This window comes from Peromyscus californicus, unplaced genomic scaffold (genome assembly GCF_007827085.1).
Source record: "Peromyscus californicus insignis strain IS unplaced genomic scaffold, ASM782708v3 Scaffold_8__1_contigs__length_139910024, whole genome shotgun sequence".
NCBI lineage: Eukaryota > Metazoa > Chordata > Mammalia > Rodentia > Cricetidae > Peromyscus > Peromyscus californicus.
The window spans coordinates 22,378,069-22,403,358 of record NW_026294606.1 but is presented as its reverse complement, the minus strand read 5'-3'; the positions used below and the strand labels follow the sequence as shown (position 1 = coordinate 22,403,358).

The window sequence follows — 25,290 nt, the reverse complement described above, 5'->3', positions numbered from 1 at the left end:
CTGTATTCTGTTGTGAACTGTACAAAGCACCAATAACACTTGTCCTTTGCCTCCTGTAGACTGATCTGCTCTCACCATGCCCACTGTGGTGTTCTAAGTAAACTGAGAGCCACTAACTACTGCCAAAAAGATGCATAAAAGAACTCATGCCTGGATTATTTGATTTGGTCAAGATTTATAGAATAGTCATGACATTATAATTTAGAGCAATGTGTTGAATTCTCATAAGAATTGTTGGCTTTATAAAATGGGGAAATCATTTAAGCAGTTAAATAAATAAGTATTACATTAGACTCTGGTCATTCAGAATTATGAACTCTTGACTTCTGCAAGCTCACAAGCATATAGTACTGATCTGTAAGCATTTATGAATCTATCCACATGAAATATTTGTGGTACTAGCATTTCAGTAGAAGTTTGCATAGTTCTAACATGGCTGTTCTGTGGAGTCATGGATACAGGAAGGCATCCAAGGTGGTGTTACTTCAGTGGGGTCGACGGTGATGATAATAGCGATAGATACTTTAGACAAATGAGGTTTTTTTAATTAGTAGATATTTAAATCATGTGAAAATGAGAAGAAATTGGTTGAGTTAAAGACTGCAGGGACTCTGGCATGGCCTGGAAGTTTTTGTAAGAAGTTTGGAGTTGACAACACAGGTAAAAACCAAGGCTGTACATGGTGATGCATAACCATCCATGCCAGGGAAGGAAGCCGCAGCCACAGACTGAGAGTTTTTGTTGTTGGAACTTCTTAGACCCCAGGTTCCCTAAACTAGAGCCTTAGTTGGGCCATACCTCCCCATGAGAATGTAAGCAGGTCTTGGTTTATATTCGTAATGTCCCAGTGAACATGGTTCTCCCAGGCCGGAGCTGTAACTCAGTCTTGAGCATGTGTAAGATATGCCTTTCCAGGCCAGGCAGTGGTGGCGCACGCCTTTAATCCCAGCACTCGCTAGGCAGAGCCAGGCGGATCTCGGTGAGTTTGAGGCCAGCCTGGTCTACAGAGTGAGATCCAGGACAGGCACCAAAAAAAAAAAAAAAAAAAAAAAAAGATACTTCTTTCCGTCTAGAACCCAAGGGGAGAGTTAAAAGGCCTTGGAGGAAGTCCTGGCACTATGTACTTAGATTTCAATTTTCTCAGTGGAAACAGCAGGTGGAAGATCTGTCCAGAGGTCTGTCAGCTTGCAGGAATGATTGTGATTGCTCAGAGGGAGGAGAATGGAGAGGCGATGAGGAAAGTCTTCTCAGGAAACAGAGAGAAATTGTTCCTAGGAGGAGAGCCCCGGAGGGCAATGGTAGCCAGCACAACTCAAAAGACTGTTTCAAGAGTTGTTAAGAGTAGTGACGTCCTAGGAAGATGAGGCGAGAGCCTGTGCTCTGCACATTTGGTCTCTGGAGACTTGAATCCATGAACAAGTGGCTCGGGAGGCCTGGGCACCTGACTGTTGTGTAGAACCCATATGGTGGCACATACGGATTCCAGGTGGAAAGGAGCAGATGTTAGAAAGCGAAAGCAAAAGCAGTTTCCGCAGTTTACAGGGGATGCCCTGGAGCGCACAAGCTCACCAGAACTGTTGAAATGGCTGTGTGAACCACCTAAGTCGCTGCTGTCTTTAGCAAGTAGGAGCTGGGTTTGATGGTAGGAAAGTGAGCAAAAGTACAGGGAGTTGGAGGTTGAAGCATGCTCTTGGCAAAAAGAGCTTGCCTAACACATGTTGGTTCCAGTTCCTATCTCTTAAATGCCTGCCCACCCCCCAAAAGGAGGAATTTCATATTGAAAAGAAGGTTAAGAAAGACCATCGCTAAAGGGGTAAGGTCAGCACCAGGACTGTGTGTGTTCTGCTTTGTGGAGAATCTGGTCTGCTTGCCTCCTGGGGGGTGGAAGGAAACGGGGGGGGGGGGGGGGGGCATGTCAGTAATCGCCATTCTCCCCTTCTGTGGAGTGGCCAGCAGCCTTTGCTTTCCACTGCCATAGTCAGGACTGGGCTCCCAAGCACTCTTCCAGTGCACACAGCCACTCCTCCACGATGCACATTCTCTGGTGGAAGGAAGTCACTTCCGTCTTGCTGAGTCCCACTGTAGGAATGGAACTCTTCCTGGCGGAAGTTGTGCCTCTTGTGAAGGCAAGGACGGGGCCTGTAGCTTTTGCTGTTAGCACTTTGCTTTGACTGGGTGGCACAGCCCTATGAAGTCTTGTGTACAGCTTAAGGCGGGGTTCCCTCTAGGGTAGCTACACGTGCTTTGTCATTTTGATGCGTGTTTACCTTTTCCAAAGATCTTATTGTCAGCCCCCACTCTGACTTAGGCTTGACCTGACTTTCACGCTAACCATTGTTTGGTTTTCGTGAGCTATTCTAGAGGGGGAAGCCATGTTCCGCTTCAAAGGAATGGGAGAGAGGCAGGCTGGAGAAAGGGAAGTGGGGCTTCTGCTCCACCTTGGTGGCTCTCCCACGTTGAAGGGTTTTAGTGGTGTCCTTGAGGGACCTGAGACTGTATGGTATCCAGAGGTGCTTTCCATCTCCCAAGAAATAGCTCTTTAAGAAATAGACTTGGCCGGGTGGTGGTGGCGCACGCCTTTAATCCCAGCACTCGGGAGGCAGAGCCAGGCGGATCTCTGTGAGTTCGAGGCCAGCCTGGTCTCCAAAGCGAGTTCCAGGAAAGGCGCAAAGCTACACAGAGAAACCCTGTCTCGAAAAACCAAAAAAAAAAAAAAAGAAATAGACATAACCGGGCAGTAGTGGTGCACACCTTTGATCGCAACATTCATGAGGCAGAGGCAGGTAGATGTTTCTGAGTCTGAGGCCAGCCTGGTCTACAGAGCGAGTTCCAGGACAGCCAGGGCTACACAGAGAAACCCTGTCCTGAAGGAAAAAAAAAAAAAGAAAGAAAGAAATAGACTTAAACTGCGGTACAGGTGGCCAGTAAAGCATAAAGACTGTTTAGTCTGTTAAAGAAGGCTTTCCGTCAACTTCCTGAACCCCCAGGGAAGGCAGTTGGTTCACTTGAGGTATCATGGACTGTGGTGGGAGACTGGAGGAAAGGGAACAGATGGCCTTGACTTCTGCTGCCCCTTTGGAGTCCACGTCATTGAGCTGACCACTTGTCTGTACTCTGTTATGTTAATTGCTAGTGAAACATTATGGTGTTTGTGTTTCCAGTTTAATGAAATTAGTTTCTCTTTTTGTTTTTTCCCTTTCAGAGAGCAATAGGTAATCACAAGTCCTCAGTAGTTGAATTCAGCAATAAAGATGACTCTGAAATTAACAGTGAGCAAGATAAAGAAAATTCCTTAATCAAAAGTGAACCAAGAAGAATTAAAATATTTGATGGAGGGCAAGTACATATTTCATTCTTAAATGTACATTTAAACTCCCCTTTTAAATGTACATTTGCTGTCATGTGAACGCAGACCCGGCCGTGGTGGTTTGATTTAAAGGTTTCTTACTAACAGAATCTTCCTGACAGCACATGTTAGTGTTCTCTTAAGTAATTCCATTTTCATAGAAGAAATGATGGCTAGGAAAAAATGTAGATCCGGAAGTCCTGTGAGAATAGCTTCAGAGTGAACCTGACTTCCACATGGACTTGCAGCATGGAATGGCTTGGGAAATTTCTCGAAGAGAGATGGGTATTGCCTTTTGCTGTCTTCCTGTTTTAGTTCAAGAGTAATAAATACGCTGTGAGAGCTGGTGTCAGTTATGATGAGAAAAACAAGCTACAAGAGCCAGTGTCAGGCAAAGCTTGATAATAGTTCAGAGTTTACAGTCGCTGTGTGGAATTTAGCAGTGAAAAAAACCCTTTCAAACTGCATCTTAAAATTGTGGAAATATTTAAGAATTAAACGTCACATTGAATGACTAAAGTAGAATTAACTGTCAGAACTTGAGGTGTGATGCAGAACTGGGAATCTTCTTTCTTAAATATACATAAAATCATTGTAGATTGTGTATAAAAGTTGTGCTTTATTTTTTAGGTTGAGGTTTCATCAATATTTTCTCAAAGACACAGTGTCCAATTTTCCTGCTCATTTCTCCCTTTAAATTAGATACAAGTCAAATGAGGATTATGTGTACGTCCGAGGCAGGGGACGAGGAAAGTACATTTGTGAAGAATGTGGAATCCGTTGTAAGAAACCTAGCATGTTAAAGAAACACATACGAACCCACACAGATGTCCGCCCCTACCATTGCACATACTGTAACTTCTCCTTCAAGACGAAAGGTATGCCATGCTTATTGCTGTGGGCCTCCTGTGTCTTTATACAGGAGGCCATGGTCCGGCTACATGTTGTCTCTGTCAAGGATAAATGGCGTCCATGGGCTAAGTTACAGCTCGTAGTGTGTGTTCTCTATGTTTCTAGACCCTTTGAGGAAAATACTTCTAATTACAGGGTTTCAGAATATCCATAAGTAAAAGTAATCGGCTGTTTCTTTTTATATTTTACTCCCCGAAATACAGTTCCTTAACAATGACTAGCAGATTTTCAGAATACTAATTTTGGGGCTGAAGAAGGAAAATGTTTTGTGATCACAAGTAAATTCATTTGGGTTCCAAAAGATTCAAGAAGAGTTTTAAATAATAATCAGAAAAAAAATTTTGTAATCACTCACTTTATTATCTAATTTTAGCCATAAATAGCCATCGTTTATGATAAACTTTAATCCAAATTATATTAAATTTCAGATTTAAAGTTTTTAAACATTTCTACTATTAAATGTTTTATTGACTCTCAGAAATCGTCATTAAAACTATACTTAGCGTGCTTCTGTTTTATGTTTATTTAAAGCATAAGCCCTCATGACGAAGTAATTTCACCCCACACAGGTTTCCTGTTATGTGTAATGAATATACTGTTATAAAATGTTTACTCCTTGTTCACAGATAATTATGTAACAGTCATTAAAGATGACAATTTCATGCACTGTCCTTTACAAAATAGGACTTTCTTCAGCAAAGCAGTCTAACCATGGGGGATGCCTGACTTACATAGCAGGGTCCGTAAAAAATGATCATTTTCTTGAGACTTCCTTTTGAGTTCCTTTATTGTTTTTGCGCTGTTGTACTGGCTGTCGTTATAGTTCTTTGATAAAGATTAATCATCTCTTTAGCCTGTTTGGGTGCATTTCTGGCTCAGATTTATTGGCATTTAAAGAAAGTTACAACTGTAGCAACTGAGTGTGTTTACATTAGCTCAGACAACAGATGAGTCTTAAGGAGGATCATAGGGAAACGAAGTACTCTTCAGAAAGTTTGGAACAGTTCTGCAGAGTTTCAAGTGAGTCTGGGGGTGAGAGGAGTCCTCAATCATGGGCTAGTGATGTAGGCCCTCCTTTCCCTGGAGATGGTCAGGGAGGCAGCAGTCAGGGTGAGTCCTCAGTAGTGCCGGGAAACGAGGGCCTTTTAACCAATTTTCTGCTTTCATTGGTGGTCACTGTGACTTAAGAAGTATCTGCTAATTTGCGATGTGAGAACAGGAACATGTATCAAGGCTAACCTTAATAATAAAACAATTGCACATATGTAGCAGTGTTGGTGAGATGATCAAGGTATAACCTGAAATGAATACATCCTACACATGTAAATGCATAGGTTTTGTTTTTTAAACTATTTAGGGAGGTGATCAATAAAGTAATAGATCAAACTGTGAGAGAATATGTATACTAAAAACTTAAATTCCCAAATCTGCCCAAGCACAGCTCTATATTAGTTTCTTAGCACAGACCTTGCTCTGTCTGTCAGTCTGTCTTGGGAACCAAAGCTCTTTGAAAGAGAAGGACTAGTGAGCCTGCTAATTTGTTTTCGGTATTGTTACTACTATGGAAGCATTTTGACTTGGATAGGGAGATCTCAGCCACAGCGAAGTGGCTTTTAACCACTTGTTTATTTGTTTACTTTTTAATGACACTCTTACAGAAAAGCAGAGGTTTATATAATAAATCCCAGTTTGCCCTGTGTATCTTAATGACTCTTCACATTCTGCCATATGTTTTGTGTAATGTAAATGTCAGCCACAGGAAGAGCATTTAAACCCAGTGTTATCTACGGGATACACCTGGCAGCAGCTAATGCCTCTTAGAAATCACACGCTTCAGAAGCATCTTCGGCTTGGACTTCTTAAGCACTTGGCTTTGGGATGCTGTGTGGTTGTTTGACAAGAATATACCTGATAGTGCCAGAATTGGCATGTACAGCTGTGGCCAATTTCACAAACTCTGCATTTATCAAGAAATTGAAGCTGTATAAATCCAACAGATTTGCATGGGCTTCTAATGCAAGCCCAACTTTTGGAATGAGGATTCCAAAATTTTAAACATTTCTAATTTTTCCTTGCCCCCCAAATTCCATATTTAAATTTTGTCCTGTGTTTTCTCAAGAGAGATAGCGTGCCCTTGGCTGGCAGTGTTTTCAGGTATCGTACCATCCACTCAGGATGGCTGGGGGTCTCGGGAGACCCCGTGCTGCTCTCTGTCACCCGTGGTCACTCCAGGCAGGTGTGCCCTGTGGACCTGAGATACTCACACAGATGGCCAGTCAGCTGCCAGAGCAGGTAGCCTAGAGCCGCTCCGGACACATTTGCTCAGCACAGGAGGTCACAGTGCCGAGTGGGTTCTCTCTTTTGTGCTCCACACATTGCTGTTAATGATGCTCAAAAGCAACCCAGAATAGTCATCAATAATCAATAATCCAAACTTTAAAACTGTGAATGTTCAGGTACCAGAATAAAGGAGAAACTAAAAACCAGAATGGTAGGGAGATTATTAAAACATCATAGGGGGGTCAAAGTTAAAACATCATAGGGGGGTCAAGGTTAAAACATTGGGGGGGTCAAGGTTAAAACATCATGGGAGGGTCAAGGTTAAAACATCATATGGAGTCAAAGTTAAAACATCATAAGGAAGCCAAGGTTAGAATATCATAGAGGATCCAAGGTTAAAACATCATGGGGGGGGTCAAGGTTAAAACATCATAGGGGGGGTTAAGGTTAAAACATCATAGGGGGGTCAAGGCAATATTCATGCCAGCAGGTCTGGGATTTAATGCCTGTCAGGGCCCCTAAAGTACACCTGACTCTCCTTCCCATTGACTTTGGGCCATATGGGAAATAAGCAATTGAAAGTGTTCTGAAATGAATGACATTGATAAGGTCCCAGGTAGAAAACTCTTGTAGAGATCCTTCTACAACTTGGGATCCTTAGGATTCTATGGAAGGCCATATTACTGAAGATGGACTTAAAGTAAAAACTCATACAAGGAAGTGAGCTACTATGAGAGCTGGCCAGCAAACACAGATAGTGGATAAGTTACACACCAGTAACTACCGGTCAGAGTGCACTCTGAAAGAGACATGGAGTGTGCGCACTCTTAAGAAATAAGAACTGGAGAGTAGGTCCCAACAGGCAAAAGTAGCTACCAGATTTGAAAACAAAATGCTGTCTATCACTAGTAAATACAAAAGTCATTGCAAGTAACTATAAATACCAGTGATTTCTTTTATGCAATTATAGTTGTTGGAATTGTTTAATCACAGTGTATATGTTTGTTTGAAGTAAGAATAGAATTTTCCAGAATTGACAAATGCAGTAGCAGAATAACACTACATACATTTAATAAATATTCTTTTCCCTTAAGGAAATCTGACAAAACACATGAAGTCCAAGGCACATAGCAAGAAGTGTGTGGATTTAGGCATCTCGGTGGGTTTAATAGATGAGCAAGACACAGAAGAATCAGGTAAGCTGTCACTGGTGCTTTTCAGAATGCTATTTCACATACACATCCCCTTTCCAGCTCCACTTGATACTGCTCAATTCCTCTTGCAGTGGTTTGTTTTAATTATTATTTACCTGTGCGATAGACTCCTGATCAGTTTTTTCATAGACTGTTTTCTACCTACTTCTCCTGTCCTATTGTGGAAGAGTTAGCATACAAAACTGTAAGCTTACCCTTAAATGTTTGATTAACCTTCCCAAAGCATATGTCTGGTCATGCTGGGCCTTCGCCAGCATTTTGAGTTGGCTCTCGTTTGCCTATATAAAGCGCGAATCTCCTGAGAATTCCTCAAAACACTGTCTGCTTCCTCACTCCCCCTTTCCTCATTGTCGCCCAGGCTCACACTGGAATGTTCTTCCTGTCTAGAGGACCCTTTCCCTGGTTCATCCCTGCCACAGCACCCTGCTCTCCTCACCCCTGCCACAGCCTGCCCTGGTCACATTGCCCTTTTCTTTAAGGTGTAACAGGACCCACTGCTGTTTGGAAACCCTGTCTGATTTCCCCTTGCGTGTTCTCCTGCCGGAAACATTTTCCTTCTCTGACCCATCTTAGGTGTTTCCTCAGAAAGTCTTTGACCCATCTTCCGTGTGTGATTATTCCCTGTTTCCCTCTCTCCCTGCTAGCTGCTGGAGTGGAGCATGAATGGAGCCTACTGCCTAGCTCTCAGCTTCTCTGACACACTCAGCATTTAGCTCAGTTCCTGGAGGTCACCACTGCTCCTGGTGATGGCAGAGGCTGAGAGTGTGGCTGGCTTAGTGGTCCAGTGCCTGCCTAGCATGCTGGGGGCCTGGGTTCAGTCTCTAAGCCCCGCCTCTCCCTAGTAAAAAGAACAAGAAGCGGGTACTATAAGCGTTTGAGGATAAAACATTTTATTTGTTGAAAACACTTACTGTTTTGAAAAGGTATTTTTCCCCTTAATACTGTTAACAAATGTAGATAATTGTTTCTGACCAGTTTAGAGGGAAAAACAAGCCTTTTAGTCCATTCTGACCAATCAGAGTAGAGAAGTATATTTTTGTAGAGTTTCTGTTTTTATCTCAAGAATTTATCAACTCACTGAATCCAACTTTTCAACCAGTAACAGACTGAATGAATCACCCTGAATTAATTTCTGAATGTGCACGAGCAGTGACTTGGTCTGGGTAGTAAGAGCAATTCCAATTTAAAAAGCTGGGAAGAATGTATAAGGATTTGAGTGAGGGTATTTCCCAGCCATTGGCTAGAAAAGGTGCAAAGAAAAGGTGTGACAAGCCATGCTGCCACTGTGTACACTGCTGTTTTACTTCAAGATGAGCCTCCAGAGAATGAGCTAACATGGGCAGGCTCCTCTGAATTCTTAAGGGAAGCTGGTTCTTACATCCTAAACCTTTGAAGAAGCATGGTTCTGAGAATTGCACGTTATTAGGTGGACTGACTTTGGCCCATGTACACATCTTCCCATTCACTTTCATAGTTTCCTCTCATTCCAAAGCTGCCCTTAGGTTCTAACTCAAAGTTTATAGCATGATTCCCTGTTAAGACAAAGCAAGCTGCTTGACTTTGCTTCAGTTTACCTTTTTCCAGATTACCATATTTATGGGAAGTGTACTTAGTTTTACCACTTGGCCTTTTTTCAGTTTCCATTTTTTCCAGATTACTGTATTTATGGGAAATGTACTGAAGTTTGTCTGCCTTTAACAAATAGTAAAGCATAGTGTACAAGTGATAAATCCTAAGTGCTGTGTCATGTGGGAGGCTGACAATTCTATATTACTGTGCCAACAAAATACAGACTTCCCTTTGGCTTTATTATAGGCTTACAGTGTAAGTACAAATACAATAGGTAGTTGTTTTAAACAATTGATCTTGCTTTTTCTATTATTCTGTTTTTTCCATTTAAAAGTATTTTAAATATATGTGTGTTCATGCTCGATGGTGGTTATAAATATTTTAAATACACATGTGCTCATGCTCGTGATTATAAGTATTTTCTCACATCTACTTCATCCTTCTCATACATTGAGTAAATGTTTTTGGAAGCACCACATGCTCCCTTGATTCATTCCAGCTGCTCTCCTCTCCTGATCACAGACAGGATTTCTCTTCAACTCGTATACTATATATCTATATTCATGAGCAGTATATGGTTTTCTTCATGCTGGTGTTTTTAATTTGCAGAAAAAATAGTACTTTGTATGTAGATTAATAGCATAGTATCTATTCTTACAATATTATTTTCTAGAAGGAGCCTGCCATTTCTCCTACCTCTTTAGTATATCATTGTCCGGATTGGAGAATTAGACTATCTTCAATTGGACCACCAGCCCAGATGGCTGATAATTGGTAATAGTTGTGTGTCTTCTTAATGACTGATGCTTGGCTTCATACTCTTTCTACAGAACGTGCACTCCATTAAGATGGTTACAGTTACAGGTGGGATCTGTATGTGTGGAGGTACAAGTTGGGTGTGGTGAATAGGCATATGTGTGTGCTTGTGGGAAGATGAGGAGGACATAAAGTGTACTGTTCTGTCACTCCCTGCCTTATTCCCTGGAATCAGGGTCTCATTGAACCTGGAGCTACACTGGTATCCAGCAAGCCCCGGCCATCCTCGTGTCTCTCTCTGCCCCTCACCCTCAATGGCAGAAAGGTTACAGGTATGTGCATGTCTGGGGTCCTAGTTAGGTTTCTGCTGCTGTGATAAAACCCTGCCCCAAAGCAACTTGGGTAGGAAGTGGTTTATTTCAGATTTACAGCTTACAACCCATCATAAAGCTCAAGGCAGGACTTAAGAGAAACCTGGATGGTTGGAACTGAAGCAGAGGCTGGAGAGGAAGGCTCCTAGCTTGCTCCCTGTGCCTTGCTCAGCCTGTTCTTTTACCCACACTGAACCACTTGCCCAGGGTGGCATCACCCAGTGTAGACTGAGCTCTCCCACATCAACCACTAATCAAGAAAATGCCCCCAGGCTTGCCTACAACCCAATCTGATGGAGGCATTTCCTCAGTTGAGGTTCCTTCTTCCCAGACAACCCTAGCTTGTGTTAAGTTGACGAGAAAACTAAGCACGTCTGGCTTTTTGTGTTGTTCTGGGATCCGACCATAGGTCCTCATGCTTGTATTGGAAGCTCTCCGACAGCCTGAGAAATCTCTCTATAGATTGAGATTTTCTCATTAGCTTTCTAAATGTTTGGTGAGCAGGACTTAGAAACTTTCAATGTAGGGCTGTCTGTTCGGAGGCTGTGCCAACTTTTAGCCTCCCAGTAGCCTGGAATATGCTAGATACTCTTTTTCCATCTCCTTGGCTGGTTCCTACATCTCTCCAGCCTCTACAGATGTTTCCCAGGGCTGAGGCTGCTGAACTTCTCTTTCCTCTGCCATTGCTCACTCCTACAGGCCATCTCCTCCAGTCTTTTGTCCATTCTCTGCAAACTTGCCTGCACACTATCTCCGCTTGCTCCTCTTCCAAAGGATTGAAGTTCAGTTCCCAGCACCCACATCTGGTAGCTTATAACCCCCTGTCACTCCAGCTCCAAGGGATCTGTCCACTGTCCTGGCACTGTGGGCATCTACACACATATAGTACATATTGGGGGGGCGAGGGGGAGGGAGACACAAATAACTTCAAAATCCTAGTTTTTTAATCTGCCACCCTAGCCTGTCCACCAGTGCTCCCATGGGTTCTCGTAGCTCCTGAGTGGTGTGTGGTTCAGCCTTATCCCAACTATTTTCCATAAGGCAAGATGCCATCTCTACTCTTCCTGCTGCCCTATCTCTGAGGCTTGGCTCCTGGCCCTCCTTCCTTCACTCACTCAGCCTCAACCATGTAGGCCTGGCTGTTGACTGAACACAGCCAGCAGTTCCTGTCCCAAGACCTGGGCACTCCTTTCCATGACACTGGATGCTGAGGCTTAGCACCCTGGTCTTGCAGTTCTGTACTTCAGAGGGCCCCTTATCAGTAAGGCCTTCCAGAGCCTCATCATATAGTTAGAAAGCACAGCTCTCCTGCTGCCATCATAGCTCATGCCCCTTCTCTTCTGTTGGAGTGTGCCCCCTCTTTACACATGCGGCCATGTGTGGGGGGTGGGGGTGGCTTGTATGTGTGGGGGGGGGGCAATGGGGTAGGGGGGTAGGGATGGTGGTGTGAGGTAGGTGTGTGTGTGTGTGTGTGCGTGTGTGTGTGTGTGTGTGTGTGTGTGTGTGTGTGTGTGTTACACATTCCTAACAAGTAGAAGATATATTACATGAGGATAGGATTTTGGTTTTGTTCACTGCCTAGTGGCAGTAGGTAGTAAGCAGTTGTTGATTGAATTAATAATGAGGGAGAAATGCCATATGATCTAATAGGAAATACTTGATTATTAGTGCTTGTACAGGTTGTAATCAAATGGGAACTGTAATATACTATTACTACCTTTCACTGTCTGTAATGTTTCTGTTACAAGTCCAGATTAATACTAGGTATTACAAAGGTGATGGTATGTTTATTAATTTGTTGGGTTTTGACCATTGGATCAAAATACCAGAAGTTTTAATTCTCTGACATTGTGGATTTTCATCTATGATAATGATCTCTCCAGAATAGTAAAGATATGCTCCATTTTTTCAGTAACTCCTACAAAGAACATTTGTTCCTTTGGATGTTCACAACATGGAAACATTCAAGGCTGATCAAGTCAGGGCTGTGCCTTTCCTCTAGTCCATTCTGTAGGAAACAATGCTCCCTAACTTATAAAGAACAAGATTCCAAATTCGTCTTTATGCATTTATACATGCACACAGAAAACTGGAGTCACCAAAGGACACCAGATCTGCTCTCCACCCAACGGGGAAATTCTACCTGGCAGAGAATAAGGGATCTGATCCCTGAGCTAGCTGTTTTGTTAGGAAAAGCATCCACCCACTCCAGATTTCCTCTGTCATGTCAGTCACTGCTGCACACGAGTGTTACTCCAGATTTCCTCTGTCACGTCAATCACTACTGCACACGAGTGTTACTCCGGGTTTCCTCTGTCACGTCAGTCACTGCTGCACACGAGTGTTACTCTGGGTTTCCTCTGTCACATCAATCACTACTGCACACGAGTGTTACTCCGGGTTTCCTCTGTCACGTCAGTCACTACTGCACACGAGTGTTACTCCAGATTTCCTCTGTCACGTCAGTCACTGCTGCACACGAGTGTTACTCTGGGTTTCCTCTGTCACATCAATCACTACTGCACACGAGTGTTACTCCAGATTTCCTCTGTCACGTCAATCACTACTGCACACGAGTGTTACTCTGGGTTTCCTCTGTCATGTCAATCACTACTACACACGAGTGTTACTCTGGGTTTCCTCTGTCACGTCAATCACTACTGCACACGAGTGTTACTCCAGATTTCCTCTGTCATGTCAATCACTACTGCACATGAGTGTTACTCTGGGTTTCCTCTGTCACGTCAATCACTACTGCACACGAGTGTTACTCCGGGTTTCCTCTGTCACGTCAGTCACTACTGCACACGAGTGTTACTCCAGATTTCCTCTGTCACGTCAATCACTACTGCACACGAGTGTTACTCCAGGTTTCCTCTGTCACGTCAATCACTACTGCACACGAATGTTACTCCAGATTTCCTCTGTCACATCAATCACTACTGCACACGAGTGTTACTCTGGGTTTCCTCTGTCATGTCAATCACTACTACACACGAGTGTTACTCTGGGTTTCCTCTGTCACGTCAATCACTACTACACACGAGTGTTACTCCGGGTTTCCTCTGTCACGTCAGTCACTACTACACACGAGTGTTACTCCAGATTTCCTCTGTCACGTCAATCACTGCTGCACACGAGTGTTACTCCGGGTTTCCTCTGTCACATCAATCACTGCTGCACACGAGTGTTACTCCGGGTTTCCTCTCTCACATCAATCACTGCTGCACACGAGTGTTACTCTGGGTTTCCTCTCTCACGTCAATCACTGCTGCACACGAGTGTTACTCTGGGTTTCCTCTCTCACGTCAATCACTGCTGCACACGAGTGTTACTCTGGGTTTCCTCTGTCACGTCAGTCACTGCTGCACACGAGTGTTACTCTGGGTTTCCTCTGTCACGTCAATCACTACTGCACACGAGTGTTACTCTGGGTTTCCTCTGTCACGTCAGTCACTACTGCACACGAGTGTTACTCCGGGTTTCCTCTCTCACGTCAATCACTGCTGCACACAAGTGTTACTCTGGGTTTCCTCTGTCACGTCAGTCACTACTGCACACGAGTGTTACTCCGGGTTTCCTCTGTCACGTCAGTCACTACTGCACACGGCAGTGTTAAACTAAAACCGCAGCCCCAGCTATCAGCATCACCACCACCCTCAATAATGCTCACAGGTAAAGAGCCAGATGATCTGTGCTCCACATTTCTAGAGCATTTGAGAAAGTAAAATTGTGCGAGATTTAAGCAAATAAGCAGGATATGTGAGTCTAAAGAGACTGCAAGCACTTCCCTTGACATAAAACAAAAGCCAATCAAAACAGACTTTCTTAAAGAAACAGCATACGTCATGTTAGCTACTTAATAGAAGTACTGACAAAGGAGATCTGGCCAACAGTGATCTGCAGGTAGGAAAGCATGAAGCAGCTGCTTTTCATGGCCCCCAGCGGGAACCCTGAGGCTCACACCAATGAGAAGTCAAATTTAAATCTCAGATGGTTGCTTCCCACTCTGAATTCCCTTGCACAGCATTCCAGGTCTGCCACCCCTTCCCTGGGTGTAGTTCAGTCTGCCTGTCACATCCTCTGTCACTCCGAAGCCTTCTTTCTTTCCTTTAATTTGGGCACCCTTGCCCAAAAAGCCCCTTGTCCAGAAGGCCTAACTTACCCAGCCCCACACCAAGACATTTTCCAATAAAGCTGTGGAAGGAGAAGTCTACCCTGCCTTCCTCCTGGGACAACCTAGACATCCTTGCCCTTGAGCCACATCTGGATTCACCCCCAGTAGCTTGGCCATGGGACCAAGGCTCCTGGAGGACAGATGTGTTCATACTTGTCCCTGTCTGTGCAGTACAGAGATGATGAATGGGTCAGAAAGGCCAGAGTGTATTCCCTCACAGTCACCACTGGGCCACCCTCACTGTCCCCAAGGCCGAGTGTATTCCCTCACAGTCACCACTGGGCCACCCTCACTGTCCCCAAGGCCGAGTGTATTCCCTCACAGTCACCACTGGGCCACCCTCACTGTCCCCAGTAGTCATGGTGTCTTCATCGCCCCAGTACTGGAGGTGGAACTCGGGGCTTCATGAAGCCTAGGCACATGATGTATCCTCAGTCTACCCGTCAGCCCTCAGAGGCCTCTGTCCTGGCTTAGACCTGTTCCTACTGTGGGACATCAGGCTGTGCTCAGTGAAAACCAGAAATCTGAAGGAACCCAGTGAGTTCCTTCATCCCCTGGGTTTGTGCCTCACCCCAGGTGAAATCTTTTATTTAATCCTGACAACAGATTGTAGCTATCCACTGTGTAATGCAGCTATTAAAGAAGCAGCCAGATTGAGCCATATGTCCTTTCAGAACCAGTACCAGGAAACCCAGGTCTGGGGTAACTGGAAAATTGTGACATCATCTTCCTGAGTATGGTGGCGCACTATAGTCCTAGCTGCGTGGCAGGCTCAAGGCAGGAAAATCTCCTGAATCCGAAAGTTTTCAGGCCAGCCTAGGCAGTTAGGGATAGCCTTTCTCAATAAAATAAAATACAATTAAAAATCCCTAAACAAAAGGTTTTCTTTAGGTTTCACGAGGAGGTACCAACAGGCTGGTGGTTATGTCAGTCACAGGGGCCTGCAGTTCTTAAAGAAGGACTGTTAGGCGACTGGAACTGGCTCAGTAGGTAAAGTGCTTGCTGTACACTATGACAGTCTGAGTTCAAATCCCCAGAACTAACCTAAATACTCTGCATGGCAGTGCATTCCTGTCCTCCCAAGGTCTTGCTGACTGGCCAGTGTAGCTGACAGAGCACTCAGTGATAGACGTTGTCTCCAACTATAAACAGTCCAGGAAGAAAACAGACACTGACCCTTGGCAGGTGAGCACAACCACACAAACTTGTGCACACACGTATACACCACATACACACACAGAAAGAACTAAGAGAATTAAGAAGAACTGTTACGTTTTGTACACACCCGTGGTAATCACCGACCTTAACACACAAAGGCCAAGAGGATAATGAAAGTGCCCCTCCACTTTTAGGTCTTGATTATTACAGACTTGGGAAATGGGACAAGTCTTTGAAAACAAACAGAAGGACATAGTTCAGGAGAGTGGACTCTTCCAGAAGCCTCAGAATAGTGCTTTTACATTTAAAAGGCACATTTAGGGTCCTGGTTATCAAACTGGTCTTTTCTCTAGGACTTAAATAATCATTACCAAGAGATGTCTGAGCTTTTCTTCATTAAATGAAGACTCGTTACACTCACATGCACCTGCACAGTTTCTGCTCTTCATTGTTTAAACACCATCACTGTTTGGTAATATCTTGGTCAACTGCACAGCTCTCTGGGAAAACTTCAAGTTTATAAATATGCTTTCAGTGAGTTATTCCTTTACAGCTGCCTTGTTTTGTTTGTTGTTGAGATTTTTTGTTGTTGTGTGTATGCACGTTTGTCTGACTGTGGGTTTGTACATGTGTGTACGGTGCTCTTGAGGCCAGAAAAGACGCTGGATCCCTTGGAGCTAGAGTTACAGGAGAACTGCTTGACGTGGGTGCTGCAGCTTGAACTCTGGTCCTCCGAAAGAGCAGCCATGCTCTCTGGCCACTGTGTGGTTTTCACTGAAGGTTTCTCTCTACATTTCTTCCAGCTTAGCTTCACTGTCTTCAAGGCATTCTCTTTAGTCTCTCTGATTAGCCTATGGATCTACAGCTGTTTTCTGTTATGACGGCATCACTCCCAAGGGGTCAGTCAGTTGAGAGTTTTTCTTGGGCACGTTCTCCATTGACAGTGTTCATTGAAGGTCAAGGTGAACATGGGGTGAGACAGGGCAGGAGACCCCTGCGCTTTGTGATTTTACCTGCCTTAGCCAAAGAGGCTTCCTCTTTAATGTCTAGTGTATGAATCTGTGATGGTGTTCTCAGTGGAGCAAACTCAGAGAGGTGAGTCAGAGTTAAATAGACATTTTTGTACACCAGCCATTTTAATTTGGACATTTGAAATTTAGAAGTTGTTTCCACTTAGCTTCCAATTAGCAATGTAAGCTATTATTACAATATATGCTCATGGAAAGTTGGTCCTTTCCAGCCCTCGTACTGCACATTCCTATATTCTTACCATATAAAATGATAGCGCCTCGGCAATTTTGCCCTTGTGTTTTGAGGGTATTAAGGGATATGTCTTAGTTGGCACCTTTGTGTCCAAAGTGGTGCCACCAGCAGTTTGCTTTTCAGCCTTTGATCCAAAGAATGTTTTCATCAACAGAGCGCTAGACTTCAACACAAGGAATGTTAATGTGTGCCCTCAGCTGCCACCACAGGGCCAGCAGCCTCAAAGGGCAAGTACAGGGAGAACCGCGCTTTCCAGTGGAATTTTAAGTACTGACCTCTATGCATGAGATGATGATTCCGACCGCAGGTTTCAAAGCCTGTATTATGTTTACCCTTAGAAACAATTAGTGCGTTTTAGAAAAGCAGTAGCAATATTTTCCTTCTAAATGCGGCCTGTAGACTCCCGCATCAGAATTCTTACACAAACATCCATTGCTTTTTAAAAAAGTTTCTTTGTAGAATATGAAACCATAATGGCCCTTAAGATGTATACTTAATATAGTGTTGATAGCAATTATTTATGAACAACACAGCAAGGGTGGTCTTTCGGTTTATTGCCTAACACTAACAGATCTGCAGTTCTGACCCGCTGGGTTCATATAGGTTGTTTCCATAATTTAAATAGAACTATTATTCACAGGCTTTACAAAAATGTTCCCCCTGGTTGCTGTTGTTTGACTTTCAACCTTGGATTTCCTGACCCAGGAGGAAAACAAAACCAGACTAGCTATAATAAGGAAAGAGTTGGGGAGGGGGCCCTGTCTTCTGGGCTGCTTCCGGCTCTGGCTCCAGCTCAGCCAGCAGGTGTCACTGTCTGGCAGCGATGGGGCAGATTATGGCTCATCCTGGCATCCTTGGGAAGAAGGTTGTTTCCCAAATAAACTTCAGGAAAGTCTTGTTGCAAGCTTATGTAAGCATTCCTTTTGGAGAAAAAGACGTTGCTATGTTAAAAGATTCCTTCCCCCCTTCCCCCCTTCCCCCCTTCCCCCTTAAATTAAATTACACACGCAAAAAAGGAATAGTTCTTGTGATCTAAAAATTGAGTCGTGTGGTAGAAACATTTACAATGAGTGAAGAATGTCTCTAGATGAACAAATTGTGTGGAGCTTTTAAGAGCCATTTATTTATGAATTTGTTAAGCAAATGTGGATGTCTTCTGTCTTTTCTACAGCCTCTAATGGCAACAGAAGGGAAAGCCATAGCATTTATCTTCCTGTTATATACACCAAAATGAGTAATAGCTGCAGTATGACAGGAAGAAGGCGGTCTATCATGTTGGAATAGTGACAGGGGACTGGGGTTCACATGCTGACTTGGATGCTCTCCAGCCTATGGGCTTCCTAACTTCCTGTGTAAGGTGTGGTATCTGTTAACTGTCATAGCATGGTGGTTTGATTTCGACTTGGTAATACAATACAAACAACTGGACCCCAGCAACCTTTTCCTGTGAAGGGCTGGGTAGTAAATATTTCACACATGCCAGGCACCACTATTCTCTGTTATTTGTCACCATTAGCAAACTCCAGTTGTACTGCCGCATACAAACAAGCCTGGCTGTGTCCCCACAAAACCTTCTCTACAGGAATAGGCAGTGAGCCACATGTGCTAGTGACCAGAGTTGCCAGGCCCTGGTAACCAATGTACTGAGAGTGCTGTCATAGTTACTCTGTTAAATAGCCTGAGCAATTTCATAAATTCATACTTGGTGAGTCTTTGGAGAAGTGGTCAAATCTTCACCATGTCATCTTCTCTGGCATAGTGATAAAAGCCACAAACAGGGCTAGAAAGATGGCTCAGCAGTTAAGAACATGTACTGCTCCTGCAAGGGATCCGGGTTTGATTCCCAGCAACTACGTGATGGCTCACAGCCCTCTGTAAATCCACTTTCAGGGAAATACTGAAGCCTTTCTGGCCTCCGTCAGCACGGCATACCCATAGCATACATGCATAATGCAGGCAGAACACTCATGCACATAAGATAAATATTTCAAAACATTTTAAATAAAATAATAAAAACCAACCAGGCACTTCAGTGAACACCACCTCTGATTCAGTGCCAGCAGGCTTCTCTGGAAGCTGACCAGGCTGTTTAAGAGTCCTGCTGTGAAACCCTGTGGTCAGGATGTGACATGTCATTGTCTCCTTGAAATCAGAGCAGCTGTGGTTACCTGTATGAGACAACATGGGGTCCACTGACATTCCTGGTTGAAGTGTGGAGAGTTTATAAGGTTCAGCCACCATGTACAAGGCCCTTCTCCCACCCAAGGATATCTGAGAGGGTAACAGTTGTTGGGGTTGAGTTGACTCTTTTTAATGTTTTAGCTGCCCATGTCCTGGAAATAACCCCAATGCCAAGCAAGCTGGCCTCAGGTGGGATGATTCCTACGGCCTGGCTCGCTAAGGTTCTTAGAGTTTTGTTCATATGTCTCCAGGAACCTGTATGTTCTGCTCAGGTATGTTACCCACCTTATCATTTTATTTTATTCCAAAATATTGGCCTTGTTTGACAAATAGGTGATGATTTGTAGATTTCCAAAAATTTGACAAGCGTCTTTCCCTCTGGGAAATTACAGACACTGATTCTGAGAAAGAAGCACCCTTCTCTCCAAACTCTGGGAAGAAAGCTGTAAGAAAAGAATACCAGCCTCTCCTTAGGTGCTCTCTGCTTTTCAGGCTTATGGCTCTGTCTAGGAAGACAGTCCAGAGCAGCCATCCTGTAGTTACAACTAACCCTGACAACTCATTCTTAAACTTTGATAGTTAGGAAGGTGTAGCATTATTATGAAATTAAGTTCAATTATTAGTTTATGTTCTCCTTGGAGACTGTGTTTCATATAGTCCGCTATATATAATCAAATAATTATATGAAGCTTTTAGTGTCTCTGCCTATAAACAAGGAGCTCATGTGTATCTTTAATAAGCTAGCTTAATGACTATAATCTATTGTTGACCTTTCTGCTTATCCTGTAGTCAATTTTAAATATGACTGAATGGAAGTGTTTAGCATAGACAGCGAGGATTGAATCTCAAGTCTAACACTTGTGAGCTGTAGTGCAACAATAAATCTCATTAACTGCATTTTCCACTTGCTCTAACCTTTAATTAGTGCTTTAATTATGATCAGGTGGTGTTGCTTGTATTTCGTGCTAAAAGCTAGGTTCTCTACTGGTATAGATGGCTGGAATGAGAGTGGAGCCATGTTGCTTTCATGTGTACAATTGGTTAAGAAATGCAAGAAGCAGAACACTACTCTTGGATGGTTAAAAAAAATGTAAAGCATAAATCTAGGTTAGGGCGGATACCATAATTTTCAGTGCCTCGAAATTAATCAGTAGAAGAGTTAGAATTCATTTTAAGAATTGACTCTTGGCCGGGCGGTGGTGGCGCACGCCTTTAATCCCAGCACTCGGGAGGGAGGGTCAGGCAGATCTCTGTGAGTTCAAGGCCAGCCTGGTCTACTGAGCAAGATTCAGGAAAGGCGCAAAGCTACACAGAGAAACCCTGTCTCGGAAAAACCAAAAAAAAAAAAAGAATTGACACCTATTAAACAGTGGGAAGATGCTTCCCAGAGAGGTCTTCCTATGACCACAGAATCTAGAGGACCTAGTCAGGTTTATGAGACAAAACCAAGACTCAGAAGCACTGACAGTTTTTCTTTCTTTTTTTAACTTTTTAAAAATATATTTTCTATCATACGAAAATTGTAAATCTATCATGGAAAGTTCCTAAACACTCTTTACCCAGATTCCCTTGTGTGGTAGTCTCACATGACCATCGCACACTTACAGAGACTGGAGTTGACCTCAGCTCATTATTATTGACTCACATTGTCCAGGTCTAAGGTGGCATCTATTAGTACCCTGTACTGGTAGTTTAACTGTCTTCTCTTCGTAAGTACTGGATAACTGTGGAGGACTTTGAAACCTGCATACCCTGTTTATCCAATGCTGATCTTGTCGGTGGCATCACTGTGGCTTTATTAACTGAGCTTTTCTATGGAGTTACTTTCTTCATCATCCACTTGCATCTGTGGGCTCATTAGCAGGTCCTGTGGCTAAACCAATGTCTCGCTCAGGTTCCAGTATTGGCCGTAGACAGTAAGAGCCCTTCAGGTCTGATCCAAACTGATCGTCTTTTCTAAGCAGTTCCTTTCTTTAGGACCCACCCCAAGAAGTTCTAGCCCCAGAGTCATTCATTTCCCTAAGAATCCCTAGTCCTTTTTGCTGGAGGAACCAAGACCCAGCTGCTGGCTGGTGTACTCATTACTACCAACTGCCACCTCTTTCTTTGTACAGCAATCATTGGGTTTAATTAGGCAATACATGTGTGCATGTTGGTGTACACAGGCACACACCCTATTTGTATACATACTGAAACTTCCTGTTTCGTTCTGCCCCATATTTATCCTTGCTTTTGCTGTTTCCCTCATTTTGACTTCCTTTATGCACAGTGAGACACCAGGGCTGCTTCTATAATTGGTCTCCTCTACAGTTGGCCACATTGGCTCAGCTCTAGCATAAGTGGACTGGTTTTGGAGGTCCTCACCTGCACCCCAGTGAGACAGATTTGCAATCACAGTTCAGTGTGTGCACAGTTCTCAGCAATCAGGCTTCTCAATATGTAGTCATGTCTTGGCTGGGGTTTAGGGATCAGGACCCTCCCTCCCATCTCCCTTATGTGGTTACTGAATTGTCTCCTTGCATTATATTTTTAGCTCACCCAGGTTCTGCTTGATTTAATTTATGTATAATTCAGTTTATTCACTGTGTATAGTACTATAGGTTTTGACAAATGTATAGGATTATGTGCTCATATGCCCAGTTCCATGTAGGATAGTTCTGTCACCTACAGACCCCATGGCCACTTCATATAAACCTTTGCAACTACCCACCTAGCTTCCCTTTCCAGAATGTCATGGAAAAGGCAGTATAAAACATGAGCTTTTGGGATGGCATAGAGTCCTTGCTGCCCTGCCAAAGGACCCAAGTTCAGTTTCCATCACTCATGTCCAGGGTGGAGGGGCTCAAAACTACCTGTAATTCCAGCTCCAGGGGGACCCAAAATTCCCGGCCTGCAGGTATGCACTTTCCTATGTATATAATTAAAAATAATAATAATAAATCTTAGATTATGTAGTTTTGTGGGTCTAACCTCTTTGATGTAATGAAACATGAAGAGTTAAAACACCGAGTCGCATTTCCCTCTCTTTGTACTCGGTAGTATTCCATCAAAGCTTCATGCTGCATCTCATTACCCATCAGCCCATTAAAAAATAGCTGAGTTGCTTCTGGTCTGTGGAGATTATACTATAGAAACTTTCATGTGACTCAAAGTTGGAGTTTGAGACCTAGAAGTAAGGTAATACAGTAAGACCAATTATGTTTTGAAGAAACAGCCACTCCTTGCCATCACCCATCATTCTCCAGCAGTGGTAGAATTTTTGCATTTCTGCTATCTTTAAAGTCATTTTCAGTCTGCATAGAATTAGTCAATCTTCTTACCCCTGTTATTACATTATTTTTCATGTGTAGCATTTTATTTTTTAGTTTCATTTTTCAGTTTTCTTAATGGTACTGAGGATGGAGCCCAGGTCCTCTCAATGCTTGCTTACTAGGCAAGCGCTCTACCACTGAGCTACATCCGTAATTTTTTTGTTTTTGAGATAGAGTCTTCTTCTGTTTCTCAGGCTGGTTTCAACTTTGGTGGTTGGTGGGGATTGGTGGTATGTCCTACCAGCCCTAGTGTTACAACATTGGTTACTCATGCTATAGTTTCCATCTCTAAACTGACACTCCCATTGGGCATTGCATGTTATTCATCTTTTCCCATTAAAGATTTGGATGCTTGTTGTCTGTCGTCACTGCACGAAGGTTTCATGTTCCTCTTAAGATACCTTGTGCTTTGGATGGGGGCTGGTTTACAAGAATGGTGTCTGTTCAGTATTTCAATTGATGGTCTTCCTTTGGGGCTGTGATTCAGATTCAGTCTCTGCTCTGGCCCTTCCTGCCTTCCCTGTACTGAGAGCTGTCTTTCCAAGCTCCTTAGCTTGGCATTGGGTATAAAAGCAGAAAATAGTGCACACTTCTGTTCTCACTGGGTTCCATACGTGCGTGCTCTGTGTTCTTGGCTTCCTGGACTCCAGTTGCTTAGGTCCCCTCCCCCTCCCCAGGCCCGGCAATAGTCTTGTTCTTCGCACAAGGATGAAAGTTCTGTTTCCTCCTGTTTCTTTCCCACATTGCAGTGAATGTCACCAGCGTCTGAGACCATCAGTGCCCATTGTCCTTTACCTCACTAAATCAGACTTTGGTTTCTACAGTGGAGAGGGGAGAAGGGCCCAAGTGAAGTTCTTTGCCTCTCCTGAGGCTGCTGCTCCTTTCCCAGATCAGAGCCAAATAGAACACTTCTTAGCACTTGGCACTGAATGTCTAGATGAGCTCCATGGTGTAGGCACCTCAAGATCCCCATCGCTGTTCCAGTCTTAACAGCAGACACCTGGCCGGAAACAACTTTGATTCTGTTGACCATTTTGATGAACTCCTCTGGCCAGTATTCTGTTTCCGTTATCCTCAGTGACACACTCTTGTCTGTTGCCTTGCAGACACTGTCTTGCCTGAGATTTGGGCTATTGATAGTCTCAAATTTCAGTTCTTTGCTGAGTGGGGAAAAAGTCATGCATGTAAAGTTAGGTCTACTCTCATGTTTTTACAAAGCAATGATTTTCAGCGTAAGCAGGATCCAGCCTAGCTAGACTTGGCAGGAAGTTAGCATTTGATGAAGCTTTCCTCTTCAGTAGCCTCTTCTGGCCAACCAGTTCCTTGTTGTCCTTTGTTTCCCCATTTTCTGAGGCACCCAGAGCTCCCAGGTACTGATCCAGAAATCCCTCATTCCAGCATGGGCTCTGAGTGTGACTCAACTAATTAATGTTGTTCTGTTTATTTTACAACATAATAGTAGAACCTTGAAAACAAAACAAAACAAAAAAACATTCTAGTCTTTTTCATCCCCTAGAAATCACCCTCCAGTGTTTCGGTGCATAGTTCCTATAAGACTTTTCTGTAAGAATTTATCTTTGTAAGAATTTATTTCTGCCATGCAGAAAAAATAATATTAAAATAAATGAATACTTGGGAAGTCCAGTAAAAATATCTACTACCTATTTCTCTGTTTGATTTTTTTCTGTTTTTCAAAGGGAGTGGGCTCCCTTTCCAGGTGGAACACTTCCCATGAATCCAGTGAATACCTGCACCTTCAGCTAGTACTTCATGCTGGTTTTCATGGGCACAGTAAAGAATTAGCAACAATAATGCATAGACTAAAGCAGTTATACCATTATAATAATGAAAATTATGTAGTGTACCTCTCAGGTATTTTCTGCACTGTGTTCACACTTCTTCCTATGGCAAAATGATGCATGCAAAGCCCCAGGGCTGAGATGAAGTGAGATGAATGATGTGGGTGTTGTTTATATAGTGTTAGACATTTCAGTGACACAGCAGCCCACCCGACAGTACTTGACACTCTGTACATCCTATTACCAAGACAGTCTACTAAGTGAGTAGCAGGCAGATCTTTGTTCACCACTGGGCAAAGGGCTGATCCATGTTCCAGGCAAGACAGAGCAAGCTGGGAACAATCTTACCCCATTATTCAGAACCGTGCATAGGATAAAACCTAGTATTTCTGGCATCCTCTGCTTAATTTTTATTTTTTTTACCACAATCCAAAATTGAAACCAGTATCATAGTTTAATAAAAAATTAGAATGTATCACACACAACTAAACCATATATGGTCTGACATCCGTGTGGGCTAGTGACAAAGAAATAGTGTAGATAGTTTCACATCTCTCCCTTAAATGTTAGCTTTCCATTTCGCATGATTTTAAATACTGCAGTTTTTTTTAACCTAGCTTCACGTGAAGGCATGAAAATTTTGACACTGTCACTTGAATCATCTAGACTATTTCTTGAAAAGTGATATTGGTGTTAATGATAATATTTTTAGATACTATTTCATTTTTTTGTAAGAAATGGGTCAAGTCATATAGACACAAGAAGAAGTGTCAGTAACTTCTGGAAAGAGAAGAGGGGCCTGTGGTGATGGCTCTGTGAGTAAAGGGTCTGCTTCACAAGCATGAGGACCTGAGTTCAGATTCCCAGGACCCCATGTAAAAAGCTGAGCACAGCAGCGTATGCCTCTGACCATGGTGCTGGGAAGGAGACAGAGGCAGATCTTCCAGAGGTTC

General features: G+C 43.4%; 1 protein-coding gene across 4 annotated transcripts in view; it reads left to right on the top strand.

Annotated features, from left to right (window-relative positions):
* Positions 1 to 25,290, top strand: part of Hivep1 (HIVEP zinc finger 1) — a 148,535-nt gene that overhangs the window by 118,431 nt on the left and 4,814 nt on the right. For all 4 annotated transcript variants that reach the window (XM_052727249.1, XM_052727247.1, XM_052727248.1 and 1 more), the window contains 3 exons: positions 3,203 to 3,336; positions 4,049 to 4,224; positions 7,633 to 7,734. In XM_052727249.1, coding sequence (XP_052583209.1) covers positions 3,203 to 3,336; positions 4,049 to 4,224; positions 7,633 to 7,734 — 412 coding nt within the window. The remainder of the gene's footprint in view (positions 1 to 3,202; positions 3,337 to 4,048; positions 4,225 to 7,632; positions 7,735 to 25,290) is intronic.